General features: G+C 36.5%; 1 protein-coding gene across 2 annotated transcripts in view; it reads left to right on the top strand.

Annotated features, from left to right (window-relative positions):
• LOC145680415 (glutamate receptor ionotropic, NMDA 2B-like) overlaps positions 1 to 23,723 on the top strand; it is an 868,333-nt gene that overhangs the window by 710,159 nt on the left and 134,451 nt on the right. For both annotated transcript variants that reach the window (XM_081750925.1, XM_081750926.1), the window contains exon 9: positions 2,221 to 2,368. In XM_081750925.1, the coding sequence (XP_081607051.1) occupies positions 2,221 to 2,368 (148 nt within the window). The remainder of the gene's footprint in view (positions 1 to 2,220; positions 2,369 to 23,723) is intronic.

Raw genomic sequence — 23,723 nt, 5'->3', positions numbered from 1 at the left:
CTTATCATTCTGTTTGTGGTTCTAGATGAGGATACTGACTTCTGAGGTAGAGAGCCCATCATCGAACCAGCCGTCCAAGGGTCAGAGGAAGCGTAGAGATCTCACCATTCGTTAATGGAGAGCATGATGGTCAGGGAAGTGGATCTGAATATGGAGCCCGGAGTCCAGGAGGAAGCGACTCTGATGTCGCGAGATCGAGACTTGATTTTGAACACCTGAACATTGATCTCTATCGTGGTTTAAGAAACGATTCATGACGTCATCGTACTGGGTGCTGGAGTAGATGAAGTGACGCTGTAACCTGGCAAGTAACAGGCAATCCTTGTAATCCTTACACACACACAACCCCATGTTGTCTAGTACCTCTCTTCTGAACAGTCTCTAGATGTAATTGTTGGGTAGACCTATCATTTTCATGTGCATTATAAATGTACAGCCTAGCTATCTATTCCACATGCACAGATTATTGAGTTTTGAGCTCTACCTATTCTATTGGCTACATCTTCGTTAAGGTAGAGAACTGGTTCCCAGCCTCTCTGTTAACTGATCTCAAAATCTCCGTTTTGAGTATGGCTAAATGCTGTAGATGCTGGTTTTTCAACTTTAACCTAGTCCTAAAAATAGATAAAATATCATGTTATGTCATCCTTATAATATTTAAAATGTCTCGGTCTGTAAGTCACGCTAGCCCCTAATAGTAAATAGTCACGCCAGTAGAAGTTCCTACTGTCACTATTGCTCGCAGCTCAATAACTGGCTACTTTACTGCGGTAAAAGATATTAGCTGACCTTGTTGAAAATAGCGATTCATTACTTAAACGAGATTGCAGGTTTTGTGGGCTATCTGGTTTCCAATTCTTGCACTTGCGATTGTTATTGACCAGCTCACTATAATATGGCTTTGAAATAATTTTTCATTTAAAAATACAAGGATATTTTAGTTTTGAGGTTGATTTTTTTTTATAAAAGTGTTCCGAAAACGAATATTATAATTGTGTTCATATTTCGTAAATAAATGTTTTCGTCATAACAACTGCATAATATGATTAAATTTTAAAAGTTTGAACGAGAAAGTTTACTATTCAAAATATTCAAGAATTCTTCTAAATTTCCGTTAGTATGAGCTTGACCGTTGATGAATATCCAGCCTTCATCCTTTATTCATTGTCGACATACAATACATTCTCTTCATCCTTGATACGCTCGAAGTCATCCTCGAAATACATTCGCTTCATCCTTGATACTCTTGTAGTTATCCTCGAAATGCATTCGCTTCATCCTTGATACTCTCGTAGTCATCCTTGAAATACATTCGCTTCATCCTTGATACTCTCGTAGTCATCCTCAAAATACATTTAATTCATCCTTAATACGCTCGAAGTCATCCTCGAAATACATTTACTTCATCCTTGATACTCTTGTAGTCATCCTCGAAATACATTTGCTTCATCCTTGATACTCTCGTAGTCATCCTCGAAATATATTTACTTCATCCTTGATACTCTCGTAGTCATCCTCGAAATACATTCGCTTCATCCTTGATACTCTCGTAGTCATCCTCGAAATACATTTACTTCATCCTTGATACTCTTGTAGTCATCCTTGAAATACATTCGCTTCATCCTTGATACTCTCGTAGTCATCCTCGAAATACATTTACTTCATCCTTGAGACTCTTGTAGACATCCTCGAAATACATTCGCTTCATCCTTGATTCTCTCGTAGTCATCCTCGAAATACATTCGCTTCATCCTTGATACTCTCGTAATCATCCTCGAAATATATTTACTTCATCCTTGATACGCTCGAAGTCATCCTCGAAATACATTCGCTTCATCCTTGATACTCTCGTAGTCATCCTTGAAATACATTCAATTCATTCTTGGTATACTCGAAATCATTCTTAATTGAATAAAGAACGAACATTATAACTAAATATGAATATAAGAAGAGAGAGAAAGTAGCCTGCTGGTACTTTGTGCTTTCTTAAAATTCAATGTATAGTTAATTAAATTTTATACCGTACAAACCAAGTTATTTTGAAGCATAGCATTTTAAGGTTATATTCATCAATCTTACCTCTTACCATTTAATTAAATAATTTGACAAAATATATTATTACCTATTGGCATTTTTTATTCTGGAAATATATCGATGTTACATTTACTGATAGAACTTCAGACTTAAATATTCTTTGCCCTTTTCTTTATCTGTGAACAGGTTGGACTTATCCGCCACTCCACGTACGGCTACTGTCTACTCCTGTTGCTCTGGGTTTTGTATAGATTTGCTGCAAAAGTTTTCAGAAGACCTTCGCTTCACTTTCGACCTTTACCGTGTCGCAGATGGAAAATGGGGATCTCGTACGGTGAGTACTGGTGTTACTTTATTTGCTTTTATAACTTTGTAGTAGTAACATATGACCTAAAACAATACTGCATATTTTACGGGTACAGTTCTTGTGAAAAATGTGAATCGAACTGGAATCTAGTTGAAGTTTGAAATTAATATATATATTTTAACAGTTTCGCCTATCAAAACTCATTTAGTATATCTCTCCATCTGTTCATCCGTTTGGAAGACAAAAAGAAACCTCAAGAACTACTTAAGGGATTGCTATCAATTCGGACCAGAATACAGGTCAAATGTTTGGAATCAAAAAAAAAAAGTGAAATGTAATCTTTCAGTTTAACGTCCCACGATTACGGATTTCAGGCTAAGAGAGACGGATGATTAAGGCAAGTGAATGATGATGAAATAATTGGTGAAATGAAAATGTGGGAGAAAACACAAGTACACCGAAAAAACTCACGGACACGATGTTGTCCACTACAAACTTATTTAGCCGGGGATCGAACCAGGGACCCCATGCACAAGAGGTAAGCACTCTACTTTAATTTTCTTAATTACTACTCTTTTCTACTTCCATGTAAGCTTTAGCCTTTAAGAACAGGGGTTCAAACACAGAAACATCGAGGACAGTTAAGATTCCAAAGTCCGGGAATTGAATCCGGTACCACGTACACCAAAGGCGCACGCGCTGGCCACTAGACTATCGGGTAGGGCTCACTACTGAGCCATCGTGCCCCTATAGTTTGGAATTAAGTTCGTTGATGGCAGTGGTATTCAAAATGAAGGCGAATCAATTATTTTTGATTTTAACATTTTCTGTAAGCCTTTAAACATTTCATATCTGTCCTTAACTCTCTGCTAAAAGTGGGGGTGAAAGGAATCCAGTACAACTTCTTGTTTCAATGTTGATTTACAGAGAGCAAAAACTATAAAAGTAATAATGAGAAGCTGCTTTTGTAATCAATTAAACGTTTTAAGAATTGACATCTTATCTGGTTAGCCTTCTATTCAAACCGGAAGTGGCAGAAACCAACCACCTCCGGTTTTAACGCTGATCGTTGTAGAGTAAAAACCGCAATACATAGCTAAAATGTTTTTCCTGCAATCAATTATAATCGTTCCAAGAATATATTCCTCCACCATACACTAATCACTCTACTAAAACCGGTAGTGGTAGAAATCTAAACCATTTCCGGTTTCAATACTAATTATTTGATAATTCAATATCAAATATCACATCTACAAATCAAACTCCCTTATGTGATGTGCGCTTGACACTGCTATTGATTATTAGCACCTTTATTGTGTCAAATATTCTGTGAGATCAATCAATTTCTCATAAGGCAACTGGTTTTATTATTATATTATTACTTATTCCGTCTTTTGGCAGATCCTAATGAGGGTTTTGTTTCTTCTTAATTTTCAGTTTGGGCCTGGAGATATTTCTTTCTTAGATGTTTCTCGATCTTCAGCTTCCTCTTTTAACTCCCAATATTTTCTTATATTTTTCAAATCATCGTTCTGTTGTGTTCACCTTCTTCCTATTCCTCGCTTTCTTTCCATATTTCCTTCTATGGCGGTAAGAAGAAGATATCCAAGATGTGTCCAACTCAATTGGCCTTTCTACGAAGGATGGGGGCTAGAAGCGTCCTCTTCTCTCCTATCCGTTTTAGAACACCTTCGTTTGTTATTCTTTCTGTCCATTTTATCTTCATCTTCGTCCAACATCACATTTCGAAGCTCTCTAAATATTTCTTCTCTAACTTCCGTAATGTTCAAGTCTCTGAACCATAGGGCCCAACACTCCATATATAATATTTGACTAATTTCTCCCTTAGCATAAAATTAAAGGTTGCTAGTTAAGGGTGACCTTTTCTTATTCGGTGCTTCTTTGGCTATGGCAATTCAAGTGATTTTATAACACGCTTCGTACGATATTTGCAAATAGGCCTATTTTAAAACTCGAATGCAACGTATCTGAAACTCGTATTTGTAATATAGGTTTTATCGTGTGGTGAAACCCTTAATCATTCCCAACCTTCGATGTCTGATATTGATATTAGATGTCTCGGTTGCAATGACTCTCATATATAATTACATTGTTTTTCAGGTTCCTTTGATGTCGTTATAATTATATTATATTGATGGATTGCTCTTACAAGTGGACCTTGCAAAGTCGAATTCTACTTTGTTGACTAAACTTGGCTGCGAAGTGGGGAATATCAAGAAACAAGCATAAGGAAAATTTAAAGTGCTTTCATCCATAAAGAGCAATGCAAAAACCCGATTGATCAGAATGAGCCAGAACAACAGGGTTTAAATCTGGAAATTTTGGTGTATTTGTAAAACGGGTAAAGAAATTGGAAACAAAACACATTAATAGACACTGCCAGAAAGTAGACATTTATTAGAGGGTAGATGGGAAGAATATGAGGTAGACGGGAAGAAAAGAGGTGGAAGTTGCGATCAACATAATTATGTCGTTTAATATCTTGGCATCCCTTATGGTTAATGATATGATTATTCGTATCTGAACTTTTCATTTTAAATAAGTAAACACGTATTCGAAAACAGATGTGGGGTGTTATACTATAAGCTTTCCATATGAGAGGTTCGAATTTTGGGAAAGACTTCCAATTCTATATGAAAAATACAGAAAGAACACCAAATATAGCTCACAGTGAGTTATTTCTACTTTCATTATAAAATTTGAGTGTAGTTGATTTTGAATTTAATGTTATTTTCAGCAGTAAGGCTATATGAGACGGGACCTGTTGATTAATGTGGAATCCGAACCACATGAGCTCCTGCCGGGAATCGAACCCGGGTCTCCGACGCCAAAAACGCGTACGTTAACCGCTTAGTCACGACAAAGCTCATTTTAAAGTTTGATTTAACTTGCCTATTTTCTTTGATTCTCTCTCTGTTTCTTTCATTTCTAGCAATCAGATTTATGAGTACTTTAATTCTGTCAAACTACTTTTTTTTTTTTTTTTTTTTAATGATGTACAGCTACTTGAAGCAGTACTGGAAGTTACAGAAGAAATTTAGATCTTGTGTTCACACCAGTTGATTGTCATACTTCTCTGAGCATACATTCTCCGAAGATACGCAAAAGCAAAAATGATAAAATGCAGCATTTTTAATGAGACCAAATTTTAAAACAGAACTCCTATTTTTTTAAGAAATAGTGCGGAAAGAGTATCCCTCAATTATTCCAGGAAATCAAATCTAAATCCAACAGAACAAATTAATAAGTTTTAAAGTACAATATATATGGTAAAAGGACGCTACTTAACAACTTTTATTTTTGTGATCCGTATCGCAATACAAAATCTTTTAATTAGTTACCAGTGTTCACGAGATTGGAAAACTCTTCTACAGAGAATCAAATCCTGAAGCTCTTGAAAATAAAAAAAAGTTTTGTGTTATTAACTACAAAAGTAGAATTCCCAATTGTTAGAACTCTCGTCTAGCAATCATAACTTGAACTTTCGGTTACGTCACTGAATGACCAACCATTAAATACAAAAAAAGAAAAGAAAAAGAAAAAAAGAAGAAAAGAAAAGGAAAAAGTATATGTGATTGAATGTGAAGTATGCAGTTTGCTAGTTCGTTGAAAGAAGGGTCTCCAGGGAATTGGGCATCCTCATTATAGTGCCCAACTCCTGGTTATATATATATAAAATTTTCAAAAGTGTGTATGGTAAAAGGGATTTTCGTTCATTTTGATGTTTGAATTCTCTCTCATATCATTTGTCGGCGTTTTTTTTTCTTTCTTTCTTTCACTTGCAACTTTCTACGATTTGGCATGCTGAAACGGCAGGCAGCCATCGCACACATTTTGTGACAGGTTGTCTGTCAGTCCTCTCCACATCATACATAAAACTATCTCTCTCGTATTTTTTTTTTCTAACTTCTTTCTTCCTTCTCGGGATGTCAATCTATTGAACATGCCTGTAAGAACCGTGGTCCTGCTTTGATTTTTAAAAGGCTTTTTCTTCTACATTTGAAATAGACATGTAGTTATATACAGTAAGTGCGTTACAGATTATTCAATATGGTATTTTAAAAGTTCCACATATGAAACGTAAAAGGGTCACATCAAATTAGAAGAGTATACCATCGTGTAGTGAATATGGTTGTTTGATTGGATCTGAATTTAATGTGGGGTCGCGGTGGCTCAGTGGTGTGCCCTCCCCGCTGGTCTAGTGGCTAGCACGTGCGCCTTTGGTGTACGAGGTCCCGGGTTCGATTCGCAGTGGAAGAGCCTTTGTGATTTTAACTGTTCTCGATGTTTCAGTGTGCGTGTTCCTGTCGTTCTAGGTGATTGGAAAAAAGTGAAGTAAACGAGTAAAGCAAGTAAAATTAAGTAATAAGTAGTTCAAGTAAGTTACTGAGACACGTTAGGTTACTGAGAATTATTATCTCTGCAGAGTTCCTTAATGAAGTCAATCCATTACGAACATTAGTTATGGCTATCCTTATTCCATTCCAAATCTACAATACTCCTTAGCTTCTATACAACTTGTACAGTAGCAAAGAAATGTCTAGCTTTTCTTACTGCAAAATTCCCGATACTCGTAATTACGTGATAATCTTCACTGTCTTTAGCAAAGTGTATTTTATACCTGAAGATAATTGAAACTCTGTGCTCCGTTTTGGAAACACGAATCCAACTCACTTTTCCGCTTCCATCCTCCCTCGCTGACTTGAGCAATATATTGCGGGCAAAATTGTGTAGTATCCCACTTGTTTCCATTCACAACCTTTGTGAATCTATTCCATGTCAGATCAAACCTGTTCTGTGGGCAAAAAGTGGTCCAACGCCATATTATTGAGGTAAGTTACACCTTTACAGGTATTTCCATTACAGTGATAAGGATCTGTATATTTATTACGTTGCATATGTGCACAAGCGTCTTTGTTCAAAACGCTAAAGTGACAAGGGTATAAAAGGTTACTGGAGGACATCGCATGTACCGACTGCGACCAGCTGCGTCCACAGGTTGCAGTTTAGTAGAAACAGCACTGAGATATGTCGCTTAGCTGCAAAATAAGCAGGATTGTCCGGACGAAGAAGCAGTCGCGAACAATTACGACTAAGGGAGTAAATCCTGGTCCCTCCAGGTTGGAGTTTGACGGCCGGTTGTAAAACATCTGTCAAAACAAATATAAATTGAAAAAGGATAGCGTGTGAGAGAAACGCTAGAGCATACCTCTGAAGCGAAGCGCGGAAACGATCGCCTTAAGGCCGTGTGAAATGAGCGAAGTCTACCCATTAACAATAGGTCGAACGAGTTAAAAAAGCGAGCCCAGAAACAACAGATCAGAATAGGAACGTGGAGTGTCGGGATCATAATACACAGTGCTTACGCTAGCAAGGAGAAGAGAAAGCATAGCATGCATTTAGGAGACTAATTGGAAGAGTTCAAAATCAAAGGAAATATTAAATAGATACTAACTTTATACACAGGAATAACAACAGAAGGAATAGCATTGGAATTGTCTTGGATAAGAGTTTGAGGGAGAAAGCAGTAGTCATGAAGAGAATAAATGAAAGAATCATAAGAGTCAAGCTCGAACTAGAGAAAAACAAACTCTAAATATAACCACAGCCTATTCCCCACAAGTGGAATGTGATGAAGTGACTAAATAATAATTTGGGATGAAGCTTTCTAGTACATAGCACAACTGTTCGACATATGGGAAGTCTATATTACCAGAAGATATAAATGGGCATGTAGGACGGTAAGGATCAGGACATGAGAGAATACGTAGAGGATATGGACGGGGAAACAGAAATGAGGGAGGTAAAAACATACTATAAATGACAGAGGCCTACGATCTCTCTTTCCTGAATACATTCTGTAACACAAGAAAAACACCTTATTATATATAAGAGTGGCACTTTCAGATCTCAGACTGACTACATTTTCTGGAGGAGAGAAAATCTATGAGACGCAAAGGGCTGCAAAGTAATTCCAGATGAGAGTCTTACGGAACAACACCGCCTCATAGTAGCTGATATCTACATGAAGGAAACTGCAACCTGTAGACGCTCATGGTCGCATTTAGCACGTGTTGTCCTTCAGTAGGAAGAAGAAAGAAGGAGAGGACAAAATTTATATGAACAAAGTAGTGGAAACTGGATTGACAAATGCTGAAATTGATTCGAAAGGAATCCCATCACAGGTACTGCAAATGAAAGAAGAGTAGGAGTGGGCAAGAGTATCAATATCACTCAGAAAAGCAGCAAGAAAAGCTTTGGGGAAAACAAAAGGAAGAGGCCTCATTGATTTTAGAAAAATCTGGTGGTGAAATGAAGAGATCCAAGCAGCCGTGAAAGAGAAAGAGTACAATACAAAAGTGGCAGAACACAGGAAATCATCTAGATTGAAGGATTACACACAAGCTAAAAGAAACATCAAGAAAGTAGCGTAGTGAAAGGCAAGGCTTATAATGAGTGTTGTATAACAAACTGAAATTGAAGGAGGGAGAAAAAACTATTTACAAGGTTTGGAAGGTAGGCGACATGTGAGCAGCATTAAGGATGAAAATAACGAAGTTTTGACAAGGAAGAAAAGATAAACAATGGAAGGAGTCTTTCAGAAACTCTTCAATGAAGAAAACCCCGAGGGAAACTTATAAAGATGAACCAAAGACTGCGACTATGGTATAGGAAAAAATGCAATGGAAAAAGAAGAAAAGTGGTAAAGCCCCAAGATTGGATAATATCTCTCTGGAAGCGTTTAGGTAAGGAAGGAGTGAAGTTGTTTACTGTACTTTCTAATAGGATATTGGAACCTGGAAAAATGCTAAATGAATGGAGAAGTAACTACGTTGTACTAGTGTTTAAAAAATGGAAATATGCAAGAATGTAGCAACTATAGGAGGATAAAACTCATGATTCATACAATGAAGTTCTTCTAAGGAATTATAGAAGTAAGATTAAAGGAAGAAACGAAATAACAGAAAAATTAATTTACTTTGACGACAGTGATCGACAATGAATATTTGTACCTAAAAATCTAATGAAAAAGTACAGAGAATACCAGAAGAATCTCCATATTGTCTTCACCGACTTAGAGTAAATGTACAATAAAGTGCAACGGGATCTACTTTGGTGGCAACGGGATCTGCTTTAGTGGAAGAAAAAGGTCTGTTCCAAGCATATACAACTGGTCAATTCAAGATATAAATGATAAATGTCGGACAGGAGTGAAGAATACATGAGGAATAGCAAAAGAGATCACAGTTAATTTGGAACTTCATCAGGGATCTAGTCTTATCTCATATCTTTTCTTGCAGTTGTGATGGATGAGCATACAAAGGACATCCAGGAGTTAGAACCTTTAATTAAAATGAAAAGTTCTAACCATTTGTTTGAATTTTAGATTCGCACAGTTTTGAAGAAATATTTGTATATTGTCTACAGTGCGCCACGTTCAAAAGGGCCATACTTGTTTTGAATCTTACCTGCAATCTTCACGCCTTCAAATATAGAAAATATTTAATACTAATTGCATAAAGTATTACTTCAAACTATAGACAATTGAAGTTAATAGACTTTATCAACTTTAATAATTAAATACTCTTATGAACTTACAAACATTCACAGATAAATCAGCGCATTACAAAGTGTCACTGTTGTAATATTTTTCTTCGAGATACTCTAATACAAACTTTCTTTACTTTGCTGTAAGAAATAAAAAGTTTAATAAATACACAAGTAATTAACTCATTTAGGGGGTACTGAGGTTGCCAACTGTGAAAAATAAAATTACTGGTACATTCATATATTTCCCAAAACAGATTAAGAATAATTGTATTGTAATCGTCTGATAGCAATACCGGTCAGCCGGTAAAATATCAGTCAGTTGAGAGCCCTAAGAGAAACTTTCCCTCCGCCAAAAGAAAGTCGCACACACAGTGACGTGACTAAGGGGAACAAACGGGACTCGTGCCCCGGACGCCGGATTGGAGGGAGCGCAAAATTGGGCAAATGTTTACTTTTACTATAAGGCAAGGGAAAAAGTTTTAGCAAACTAAAGATAATAAAAAATTACGTCAGAAACTTAACAAGACAACAACTACTCACCAACCTTAGGATGATATCCATAGAGCGTAAGTTAGCTTCAAAGCTATCTTTTGAGGACCTTGTAAAAGCCTTTGTAGCCAAAAGAGAACTAAAGTTAAATGTTAGTTCCATTTTTTTGTGTTTTCGTTTAACTTAGGTCGATTTAATAGTTTTACAAAATGTCTGAGTATAATACTGGAGACAACAGCTTGACTATTTGTCATAGTTGAATATTCTATTCTAAAGCAACGATTGTTGATTCATTCTACACTTATGGACGTTCCGATATAACTCCAAAAACATTGTGATTTGCAGTTATTATGATAAGACTATAAGAATATGTCAAGCATGCTACTCTCAGATTATTCGGCAATCAAATACTAATCAGTTTGGTGGTTTATCTTGTATTAAAAATTAAATTATGTACTGCAATTTTGAAACCAAGGTTTACCACTTGAAAAAAAAAAAACGGAGTAGGAGAATTACTGTCCGATACCAAATATCAGGTGTAGTTGGGGAACGTTTTGGTTTGGTTGGTCAAGGGGTGGCGCTAAGGCGAGTTGGTGCCCCGGGCGACAATTAGCTTAGTTGCGACGCTGCGCACACACTCACGATATTTGTCTACCACAAAACTCGGTTGACCGAGGCTGAAATAGGTATGAATTAGAAATAGTAAATTTAATATTTGCTTTTCTTAAAGGGGCAAACTCTTTTTCCCTAAAGTGAGGAGCATGGTGCGAACGCCCTACTTACCGTATCCTGTCTATTAATGGATAGCTACTAGAACACTGTCAACAATTTTCTATTTCATTGTGTGGTAAGGAAAACTAAAACCCGTGTACCGTTTACTCTACCAAACCCAGACAGAAAATATTACAATATTGTAGATGCGTCGAACTAATAGACTCAATGTTCTAGAATATACTTCTTTAACCGCGCCCAGAATATAACGTAATGTCAATACTTTATATTGATCGAACTTTTGGACTAGTGTCTTTAGTTTCAGAATATTATAAATTTGACAAGCAATATTCTTTTATGTAGAATATTGATAGAGATGAGACTCGAATATTTTTGCGAAACAAGAGACGAGACTTCGGCATTTCTCATATCTCGCCTCGCCTCCATCCCTATTTATAAACTGTTTGGTCCTTTCAATTTCAAAATTTGGTTTCGCAGTAATTTTTATTCATTGACGGAATAATTTGACATGCGTCACAGCAATGTTTCTCCTTAAACTGAGAATTTAGTAGCGAGGGTGCGACCTCCATGCTATGTATGTCCTTCATCCATCGTGACCTAGACATCGAGGTAGCGACCTCGCGACTTAAACCTCGACGTATTAGCCTATCATACGAGAAATAGATTGTTGCTGGTCCCAATTTCTGGCATCAAAGTCAAATCGAGGGCCAAATATTTGAAAACTCTCAATTCAAATTTCGAACTTACGCTTCTAATCCTTGCTAATCCTGCGCTCTCCACAATTGTTTTTTTTTCAAATATCGATTTTGTGACGGAGCTCAGGAACTCAACACTTAATTATTTTACTGTTAGGTTACAGCTGAGTTGATTCACTATGTGCTACGTTATCAAATGAAGTATAAATATTATATTGAAGTTTTCCAGACAGCATTATTGGCGTGGACAGCAAACTGTACAGCGAAAAGAAAAATAGAAATATGAACGGTTAACTTTAAACAGCCCGATCCAGTTGAAGTGCTTATAAAGACACGGATAATGACACGGGAACAGTGTTGAATTCAGGCATGTTCAAGGGGGCTGAGACTCCCTAGAATATATATGTGCCCTCCTAGAACACATGCATTGAAATATTTGCTTTCTTCTGTACATTTTTTCCAGAGATAAAAAGTCTTAAAAGTGAAAATTTTTGTTCTTTTAAAAGCAAATTAGCTTCTTCGTTTGCTCAACCTAATTGTTCTAATTAAGAGACGGCATTCTTATATGAAATTGAAGTTAAATAAAAACTTGGAAATTAGATACAGACGCAGACAAACGCTTTACAACGTTAGTGAGGGGAAAATTGCAATATGTTGGTCTTTTCGTAAATATAGAACGAAAAGAGAAATTAGAGCTAGGATTGGCATGAAATGTTGATGTAAAAAGTTAAGCACTATAGTAAGGATTTGGAGATTGGGAAGTGAATCACTATAATAAGGATTTGGTAAACAAAATAGCCCCGAAAACCTTGGTTCAAATTAGACTTTATCCTCCTGACTCATTCTTCACATATGTATTGCGTAGGTTCCGAGACGTGCTGTTTTAGAAATCTCCTTGCATTGTTGGGAGCAAGGGAAGAAGGCAGAAACTCGAAAAAGAAAGTGTTTCTCACATGGAGGTGTAATGTGAGGGTTTTGCACACTAGCTTATAAAGAAAGGTTTCTGCGTTTTGTACTTTTTATAAATTCCGGAATTCGCCTGGTGGGGCTAAGGAAATTCTTTGGAAAAAATTGTGTTAGAATCGCCTTGCCAGACCAAATCTGGCAGTTTTTTTAAAATTTACCCCTTAAATTTTTACGCCCCTCTTCCTTTGTATATACAAAAGTCTGAATTCAACACTGCATGGAAGAACCAGTCATATTGAAACTAATCTTCAGTTATGCGCTTACTCACCTTTACTAACGTGTCTGCTTACTACGAACGCATTCTCAGCATGTACGTTAACATATAGCCACGAGAGAATGTATGATTCAGATTTTGAGTACAGTTTCAAAAGTTCATTTCCGTAAACTGTAAAAGGTGGTGATGTCATTTTACATTCAATTAGTACATTCAAATTCACTAACGACGACGAACTGAAGTATACGACGATACGGTTGCAAGTAACAATTGTAGTCATCGGCTAAAATACCGGTAGTAGGGAAATTAGAAATGATCAAAACTGAATTGTTTACATCGCTTATTTCGAAATACAGCTAGAAGATTAAACTTACAAGAAATCGCAAAAGTCAGTGAAATTTGGCATCATACTCAGCATAGTTTGGGGACAAAGCAAACATCCCTGGTGGCCAATGGCGCCCAACCTGGGTCGAGGGCCCGGCCCCCCCCCCAAAACTCATGTGGGCCCCCTAGTGTATTTATGAATATACAATATTTTTCATAATTTGAATGCAATTTGTCTTAACATCCTCATATATATACCTTTTGTGTCTGAGTGCACCCCCAAATTTACAGAGAAATCGGCGTCCTTGCTGGTGGGGATACTTCAGTTGATTTCTTTGGGGGAAAGAAAATGTGACTGAAAGGGAAAATCCCCCTCATCTCCCCGGTAATTCGCACTCTATGAATCTTATTGAAACGTTTGGGTTGCGAGCGGAGTGAGCAAGAAAATTTTTTAAGTTTATTTCTTTACAAACACACAACAATATTCATTTAATAGGACGCCAATACTTTCATGGGATGCCACGCCATTTACTCTTTACCAACACTTTTTCTTTTTTGTTGCTCATTCAGCGCGCTATCGTTATCAGCACCTGGGTACAAGGCCCTGCTCATCCCCTGTAACTACGGCTATGTAGAGGACCTACTGAACCTAGACGATAAGCAGGCCTAATGAAAATCATAATGAAAAGGAATGAGAATATTGCCAACAGGTGGCAGCAGAATCGCATTTAATTTATTTGTAGGGCGTTTGTACTTATTTTGTTTGATATAACAAATCATTTACTTCTTTTAAAATTATAACCTAATACCCTTTGAGACCTTGGAAACTAATTTATTCGCTTAATATTTAATGTTTTAGCATCTCACTCTCATTTAGCTTAATATCTCACTGGCAACTCTGAAGAAAGAAATTATAAGAAACCAATGAGGAGCAACACTTAGCAAACTCTTATTGGTTACGTCCTGGTTACATATTGGCTACTTTTTTCAAAAGCACGAATCGGTGTGTTGTACCGGTGCTTTAATTTTGTTTATAACTAAGGAGTATTCATTGAAGTAGGGTGGTAAGGGTCTAAGGCCGCCTGAATGAAGACAATCCTATTTTATTATGTACCTCTAGGTATGACATTCATTAAATTTGATAATAGTGCAATGCATTAAGTCATGATTCCCAACCGGTGTGTTGCTAGCAGGGCCGGATTTCCCAATAGGCCCGGGCCTATGGGCGCAAGCTCCCAGGGGGCGCACGGACGAGAGAAAAAAAAACATTAAAAAATATCTAGAAATAAAAATAAATAGCCATAACTTAACATATTTTTTGAATTGATTTTTAAAAAATCAGGCTAATAAAGCATTCTGATTTTGAAGTTCATTGGAACTGTTGGTAAAGTTAAACTATTTTTCAACATTATGCATCCACTTCGTTACAACATTGATTGCCCAACATTGATATTTATTTGCCCAAATGGCTAAATTGAACAAAACCAAAGTTATTCACCAATCTTTTGTTAATACATTAACGGTATTTTGTTAAGCCCAGAACCAAGTAAATTCTTCAAAAAACTTGTAATGACAAAATTGCATCGTGGAGTGGTGTTTAAGCAATTAGCATATAGGCCTGATATAATTTTTTAATAAAGGTTTTTAGGAAAGTAACTTTAACCAGACAAGGGGGCGGAAAAAATATTGGGCCTAGGGGCGCCAAAATGCTAAATCCGGCCCTGGTTGCTAGGGTGGTCAGATGTCCTGCTTTTGGAGATCTTGTCCTGTGTCCAGCTTAATAGTCGAGCCGGACGCTCATTTGTCCTGCTTTTCAGTTGTCTCATTATAAATGTTTAACTTTTCATTATGGTGATGGCTCGAAGGCTCCAGTCCCAGACATTTTAGAATTTGCAAAATTTTATCAGTACGTTTTTGTAAGTTGTAAAGTAAGAAAAAGTTTAGGGTTCCAAAGTTTGGTAAGAAAATTATTAGATTGGCAACCCTGGCCAGGCCATATTAATTATAAATATCCGTCTGTAATATAAGCCTTCAATTATTTTAGAAAAGATGTGTGATCGGGTCAATGCACCTTGGACCGCGTCGAAGTTGACAGCGAAAGATCTTCAGAAAGTGAGACGAAGTTCTGCCTTTGTATTGTTAAGTGGTACGTTGTATTTTTACTTGGATTCTTCGTGTTTTTATTAAGAATATACCGAAGCGAAAATCAGTACTTATTAGTGCGTGGGCGGAAGAATTTCACTTCGTGAAAAAAAAAGTACAAAATGTTTGAATTACGCATTTAGTACGTATTGAAGAAGTGATATAGATGTGTCGAATAGCGAGAAAGGTGACATTAGCAAGCACATGGAAACAAATAAATATAAAGCCAATGCAAAAGATGTGGCTTCAAGTTCAAATTTACAATCTTTTTTCTTTAGTAGTTCGTCGTCTCTTCATACTGGTAATGTGATTGCATCGGAATTGACTTTGATTTATCATTCTGTGAAAGATCATCACTCTTATAAAAGCATTGATTGTACTGTTAAATTCAACTGTCTTCTTTTCAGCGATTCGGAAATTGTTAATGATGTTACACGCGTAAAAGTAAAAGCAAGTTTCTTTGTGATAATGTATTAGCACCTCTTCCAGTATCAGTGCATATGGATTGTTTGAAAGAGAAGGACATTCATTTCTCTATCAGCACAGACGCTTCAAACCACGGATAATTGATTTTGCGATATTTTCATTTTAAAAAAAGGAATCCGATATTGTATGCTAGAATTTTATTAAGTTTCGCATGACACGTCTGCCGCAATTGCAACATTATACACAGAGTAACTGGTTCGGGCTTAAATCTTGAGAATGTGTCTGCGCACAAGGATGATAATGCTATTGTGCTGCCAAAATGTCTTGAGCCGTGGCAAAAATGCGAACTAAAGCTCACACCCTCACACACCCACGCGTTGAGCCAATAAGGGTTCAGCTGTTGCTAAGCGAGAGAAAGCGAGTGGAATTCCTTCAGCCGATAGCAGCGCTTGCAACGGAAGACTAGGGATCAAGTCAATGTGGCATTAGTATAGTGTAAACTATGGAGTTCGAATTAAATCCAAACATAGTGGCACCTAATTGTTACGCTCACATTTTGCATAAAACTGTTCGTTTTGCAACGTCAAAACTCAACGTTGATGTGAAAACGGTTGTTGTGAAAGTGCTGAAAGTGTATGCTTATTTTAGTATTCATGCTGTAAGAGTTAAACAGTTAAAAGATATATGTGACTTTGTGGATGTCGAGTACCAAAAAATTTTACGTCATATAGTCACACGCTGGTTGTCTTTACTTTCTGCAGTAGATCGGCTAACGAAATCGTGGCAGGTTTCGAGTAGTTAGTTGCTTTCCGTCACTTGAAGAAGAACAATGTTCAACTAGGTTATTGCAGTTTTTGGGAGACGAAGGTAACAAAGGTGAAATAGCTGAAATTTATTGCTTTTTCTTAAGTCATGCGCTCAAATTATTTTCTTCTGTCATCGAAACTGTCGAAAGTAATACTTGTACTGTTTCACTTTATTCAATGTTGAAAAATTTAGATTAAAAAAAAAAAAAAAAGCTTACAGATAGAATAATAGACAAATTCTTTGGATATGTTCATTCTAAGATAAAACCTTGTGATAAAACGAGGTGGCAATCTGAGTTTTTATTTTTTTATTTTTATAAATGGACTCGTCAGTACATTAGCGAGCGGTATGTTCTCAGTGAAACAAGTTTACATAAGAGGTTCTGAATGCTTTCGCTTGGAAATCCCGACTGTTCTGAATATTTTGTTAGTTCTGTTGAGATGTGTAATATTAAATCCATGGACATGGATGAACTTTACGAAGAATTCAAGGTGTTTCAAGAAGTAGCAACCTCAAATATGTTCAAGAACTGTACAACTGTTGAAGTAAGACGTAAAAAAAAAAACAAAAAAAAAATTATTTGCCATTTGCGTAAAAGGGGGCGCGGTGGCTCAGTGGTAGAGTGTTCACCTCTGGTGCTTGGGGTCCCGGGTTTGATCCCAGCCCCCGCCAAGTGAACTTTGTGGTGGACAAACACCGTGCTCGTAGGTTTTCTCGGGGTTCTCCCGTTTCCTCCCACTTTCTTCATTCCACCATTTCACTCATCTCTCATCATCACCGTCTCCTTTAGCCTAACCGGCATAACCGTGGGACGTAAAACTTAAAGATTTTTTGCATTTGCGTACATAATATATGACCGTCACCAAAATGATAAGAGAGAAATGAATAACATTTGAAGTAAATGAGGGTATGGAGAAGACAATAAATAATATTTTGATTTACACGTGGTTACATATTCTCGTTCTTATATTAAGACTGCCATATGCATATTTTATTATAATAACGGACAGAGTTCATGGTTGCGTACTTACACTTGGCTGAAGTCCATGATCAGGCACAGTCAATTGACAGCTGAGCCTGCACACCACTAACACTAAGATTGTAGAAGACCACTGTAAACGATGTTGTGCGAATGCGTTGTGGTTGAGTTGTGATTGCGATGTGATGATTTTTGTAAGATTTCTAGAGTGTATATATATTTATTTTCCATACTTTCATTTTCTATTTTGGATTTCAGAAAATACTATTGTTTATGAAATGGCTTATTTTCCTTTGTGAAAGTCTTCCGTATTTATAATGTTTGTTTGTAACTTTCACTATTTTTACCAGGATGTTTTTCGATACTTTATTTAAAATATTTCACTTTTACAAGTTTATTGTTTGGTTTCCCCGAGGGATTAAGAAAATACTTCAGTTTTTAATATCACAAAATAAAAGTATGTCTTAGAAGAAAGGTATTTTAAACTTTTCAAACATGCGAAAACATCAAACGGAAAAGGTTTTTAGAATTTGAAGAAAATTCGTTCATATATTCTTTCCATCCAAAGTAGTTACGGTTACTGCGAACGGATATTTTCATTAATGAATGCTGCTAGAACAAAAGAGCACAGCTGACTGAATATCTCCACAGCAGGGACGTACGCAGGGAGTGGGTCCTGGAGGTCCGGACCCCTCCCAAATCCGGACTTTGTTGTAAATTTAGTCTAACTTTAGGGTCAATTTTACAATTTTTAATATTATTTAGACTGAAATGGTGTTTGGAACCTCCGAAAAGCTTTGGACCCCTCCCGAAATAAATTCCTGTATACGTTCCTGTTCCGCAGTTAAGTACGAACTTCAAGTTTGTTTCAACTTTGAAGAAAAAAAGTGAGAATGGAAGTGCAGTGACAAATTTAAAGAATTCTTGCAGAACACGCGTCTATCGAAATCCGCTCGAGGAGCAGAGAAACACCAATGAAGTAAGAATTTTAACATGTAAATGTAGCTTTCCCAGCTTGTATGAGAAAAGATGCCTAAACGCAATTGTCATATATGGAGGAAAGGTGTACAAATTCATAAAGTCGGGCTTTCTAAATCAATGTGTCCGGCTCTTTAATCATAGTCTTCTGGCCACTCTATGTGTCACAAAATATTTGATTTTAAATATAGTGAATCATTTAAAAATTAGTTGAAAATCAATTTTGAGACAAAGTGTACCAATCAACTTTCCTCGGCTGCAACAATGCTTAGTACTACATACCGAGAAATATGTAATCTTCACCAACTCATATTTTTGTTGCATATACTCCATAATATTGGATTTGGACCAGATTTTGACACAAAAACTATACTTTCTGTTACCCCATTCCTAGATAATCGGTACAAATGCGAAATATTTAGACTAGTTTTATTTTATTTTCATGGATATACTTTCATCATACGTGCCTTGATGCATTTATATATGTAAGCTTCGTCTCTAGATCACCCATTAAGTTTGGTGCAAATTAAATAATTCATTTTATATCTGGTGGGAAATTCATCTTACCACCATAACATACGGATGAAGTAAAGACACGCATCTAACATCATAAAACCTCTACCCGTTCAGCAAGTAGGTTGAAGTACCCAGGCAGTTAGAATACAGTGTAAACAGTGTAGACAGCATTGTAGTGTAATACAGTGTAGTTAGACAGCATTTTTAAATAAAGTTGTATAAAAATGTACCTTGAAGAACACACAATTGCGACTAATTTGTCTTCTCGAATTCAGACTAATACATCCTACACAGTGACCTGCAAGAAAATATATCAAGAAATACATTTGAGCCACGAATTGCGAATGAATGCTCTATTTTGCTGTTGATTTATCAAATTATGTTCGTATGAGCTCCTCACTAACACCATGGAAGCGGACCTTTAGAAAAACTTTTGTACCATTGTAACGAATCAGGCATACAGCCGTACAGGCATACCATTGTCGTTGATGACACTTGGTAATCAGTAAGTTGAAAAATGGTGCTACATGCCTTTACACCGGCCATTGGGATTATTATTAAGTATTCTGCTTTTTGGCAAGTCCTGATAATAATGAGTTTTGTTATTTAATTTTGGGTTTGGAGATGAAATTTTTCTTCCATATTTCTCGATCTCCAGCTTCCTCTTTTACCTCCTACTTTTCCCTGTTTCTCAAATCATCGATCCTCCCATCCGTTCTTCTATAGTGGTATGAAGAAGACAATTTCTTCGCGAGAGGTGTCCAATCCAATTGGCCTTACTACGAAAGATGCTGGCTAGAAGGGTCCTCTTCTCCCCTATCCGTTTCAAAACATCTTCGTTTGTTACTCTCTCCGTCCATTTTATCTTTTCCATCTTCCTCCAACACCACGTTTCGAAGCTCTCCAAATATTTCTTCTCTAACTTCCAAGTCTCTGAACCATACAGTTCAATGCTCTAATATTTAGCACTTGAGCAACTTCTTCCTTAGTCCGATATTAAGCCTGCTAGTTAGGAGTGATCTTTTTTCCTTGAATACCTCTTTGGCTATGACAATTTTTACCATATCTCTTTGGTACAGTAAGCGTCGTCTCTCCTCAAAATGCTTCCAAGATACTTGAACTTCTCGACCTCTTCAACTTCTCTTTGTTCTACTCTGACTCGTAAGGGCGCGTTTCCACGGGGTATTCTCATGACTTTCGATTTTTCCGTGGTGATTTCCATTCCATATAGTTTCCCGGTTTCAACTATTTTGTCTATCATCTCCTGTAATCCTTCTTCGGTTCAAGCTATAATAAACGTATTATCCACATACCTGATCTTGTTAATGATCTGCCCTCCAATCTTGAAATCCTCAATTCCTATTAATGCTTCCTTCAGTAAAGCTGAATAATTGGTATGCCATATTCTTGTCTGATTCCTCTTCCAATCTCCTCCTTCATTCAAACGCAACTTCATTCGCTGCCACTGTAATTGTCTAAAAGTTTGTATCTCTCTGATTATAAGGAATAACCAGTAACGTTTCCTAAGTCGCAACCCAAACTCCAATTTCTTTCGGGACGACATTCCATCGTTGGCAAAAGATGCGATACGCTTGTTGTTTCAAATAATCTAACAGAAAAAATATAAAGATATGCCAACAACCTTCAAATAATTCACGACCATCAGGACTACGTCATCACTACTACTACAGCAATTGACTTGCGTTTAAGAATAAATGCCATTGAATATTTTAACAAAAGATTGATTCCTTTCCGCAACTCCACAAAGGGTTCACTTGTCTGGCATAATCTTCCATTGTTAACTGAAACATGTATTCTTTTCATTCCAATATTACTTTCACTTTCCATTGTTTTGTGCGTTTATTGAACAAACTAAAACTAATATTGAAATTTCAAAGCAAGAAAAGTTGTTTTTTGATTAGGAAAATAAAGATGATTTTCAAAGTTTACCGTCCATACATGCCTCAAAGTTCCATATATACATTTAAATAGATTGATAGGCAGGTAACATGGAGAGCTGGAAAACATACGTAGTTGTATAAGTCAGTACTCATTTAGAGTTATTATATTTAGCGAGATATGTGAATGTTAGCATAGAGAATGGTTGAAGCATGATATTATTTATTTTCTGCTGATAGAATGTAACTTTTCCTAGAAAATGGTTAAATACAACATATACTGTGTATTTTAATGTTAATAAATACGTATGAGTTTCTGAAAAAACAGCTTGCTTAGGCCATTATGAATATCAGCCCAGATTTTACATACAACGAAGAACACGGTTCTTTAAGATATCAATGCTGCCTTCTCCTCACTCAGCCAGAATATTATGTATTACAGAAACAAGAATACGCCGAACTTTAGTACAAGAACAATTTTTAAAAAACAATATATCTACTGGGTAAAACAGGAAAATTGCTGGACACTGTTCCAGCTCCTGCGAGGCTAGTGAACCCACAACTGACGATGACAACGGCCTCTCCGTATCAGTCTTCGTTCTGACTGGCCATTCTCACCTACCTTCTTCGGCTGCTATGAACTAGAGAATCTTCCCAACCCTCTCCAGCTCCTTTGTGTTAGAAATATCCTTTTACCTTCTCCAGCTACTGTGAGCCAGAGACCCACTTCATCTTGTCCGGCTACTGTGGGCTAGACAGTCTCCCAGACACTCACTTCTTGACCCCACAACAAATATTAAATAGACGTTCAACAGAATCTTATTAACATTGCTTTGTAGGACACTGCAACATAGATGTATAAACTTTTGATATATTTTGTAACAAACAAGATGAGGAAACTGTACCGTTCGCTCTACCAAAACAAGTCAGAAAATACCACAATATTATTGTAACTGCGTCGAATAAATAGACTCAACGCTCTAGAATATAATTCTTTAACTGCACCCAGAATATAATGTAAAGTAAATACTTTATATTGATAAAACTTTTAGACTCGTGTCCCTACTTTTAGAATATTATAAATTTAACAACCACCAATGATGTGTGAAGGAAATTGGTTTGTAAGGCATGATATTTTTCAACTAATATAGAAACTGGAAGTAGTAGTAGATTTATATTACTTTTAGCTTTTGTAGGGATATTAGAGTAAAGATAGAATATATTTTGGAATGCTTAATTTAATACAGAAAACAGCTTCTTCCTTTAAAATTATTTATAACCGTTTTTGCTTTAAAATATATGTGGGAAAACGTTCAAACAGGAAGTCACTGTTTTCCGTAACTTCCGGCTTGAATAGCATCCGTATTCGAAACCTAACTTTTCACAATCTACATCAAGGCCAAAATTGATGGTGATCCATTCAGTAGTTCTTCAAATTCTTAGTCTCCGAATAGCCGAACACACGATAGAACAGATAGGGTAAATATTTAAATTTGCTTTGGTTTTCAAACCAAACTCTTTAATACGAGTACCCTGCAAAACAGGTAGTGACTGGGATGAATAGAAAATCTTTCGAGCTAGGTGTGTATTTGGAAAAGTATTGCAAAAACTATACAGTATTTCTATGCGGTATGGCCACTGGAGAAGAGAAAAGCATATGAGCACCGTATTATAGCCATAAATGCAGAAACGCTCACATGGAGAACTTTTAGCATCTTTAATCTTATTCTCTAACAGGCCCGTATCTACGGGGAGGTCTAGGGGGGCCGACCCCCCTTAATAGGCTTCCAAATGAACTATAATATGGTTGGATCGGGTCCCCTAACTTATACTGCCCTCCCCTACATTTTTGGACTGGCTACCGGCCTGTTCTCTAATGTAAGATAGCAGAGAAGTTACTCAACCTAGGCGATAATCAAGCCTATGTTATACTATATTTGCTAATGCAAATCAACATGAAAAACAATGAGAATATTGCCAAGAGATGGGAAAATAATTTACTGTCTTTATTTGTGTCACTTTTGGAATGATTTTAATGGATATAATAAATTGTTTACTTACTTTGAAAGTAGATTCTAAAACTCTTCGAGACTTTGAATCATATTGATTTTTTTCGCGTAATATTTAATATTAGCATCTAGATTTTATGAAGTTCTCGATGGCAACTACATGGCAAGAAAAGATAATAAATGAATGTAATACGTTTTAAAAGTAATTATTATTATCCCTTCGTTCCATGTGATTTTTGGACAAACAGAAATCGGTGTGTTGTATCGGTGCTTTCATTTTGTTTAGAAGTAAGAGTAAAAAATGTTCGTTGTAGTAGGGTGGAAATTATAGTTTCACAGGCTACCTGAGGAAGGACAACCTTAATGTATTATTCCCAACCCCGTGTGTCACGAAATATTTGATTTTAGACATAGTGAATCATTAAATAATTAGTTAAAATTAATTTTGAGACAAGAGTGTACCAATCAACTCTTCCAGTGGCAGCAATAGTGTTCAGTAGCTGCTACATACATTCACTATTTCATAGAAACTTTTTAAATTTACATTATTATAAATAAGAAGGCAAACAAGTGTGTTGCGATGTTGTAGGTGTTCAGTAAGGTGCATGGGCGCCCGAAGGGGAGGGCAGGGTGGA

This window comes from Thermobia domestica, chromosome 3 (genome assembly GCF_964235325.1).
Source record: "Thermobia domestica chromosome 3, izTheDome1.hap1.1, whole genome shotgun sequence".
Lineage (NCBI taxonomy): Eukaryota > Metazoa > Arthropoda > Insecta > Zygentoma > Lepismatidae > Thermobia > Thermobia domestica.
Note: the sequence above shows the minus strand (reverse complement) of the source record. Positions and strands in the feature narration are given on the sequence as shown.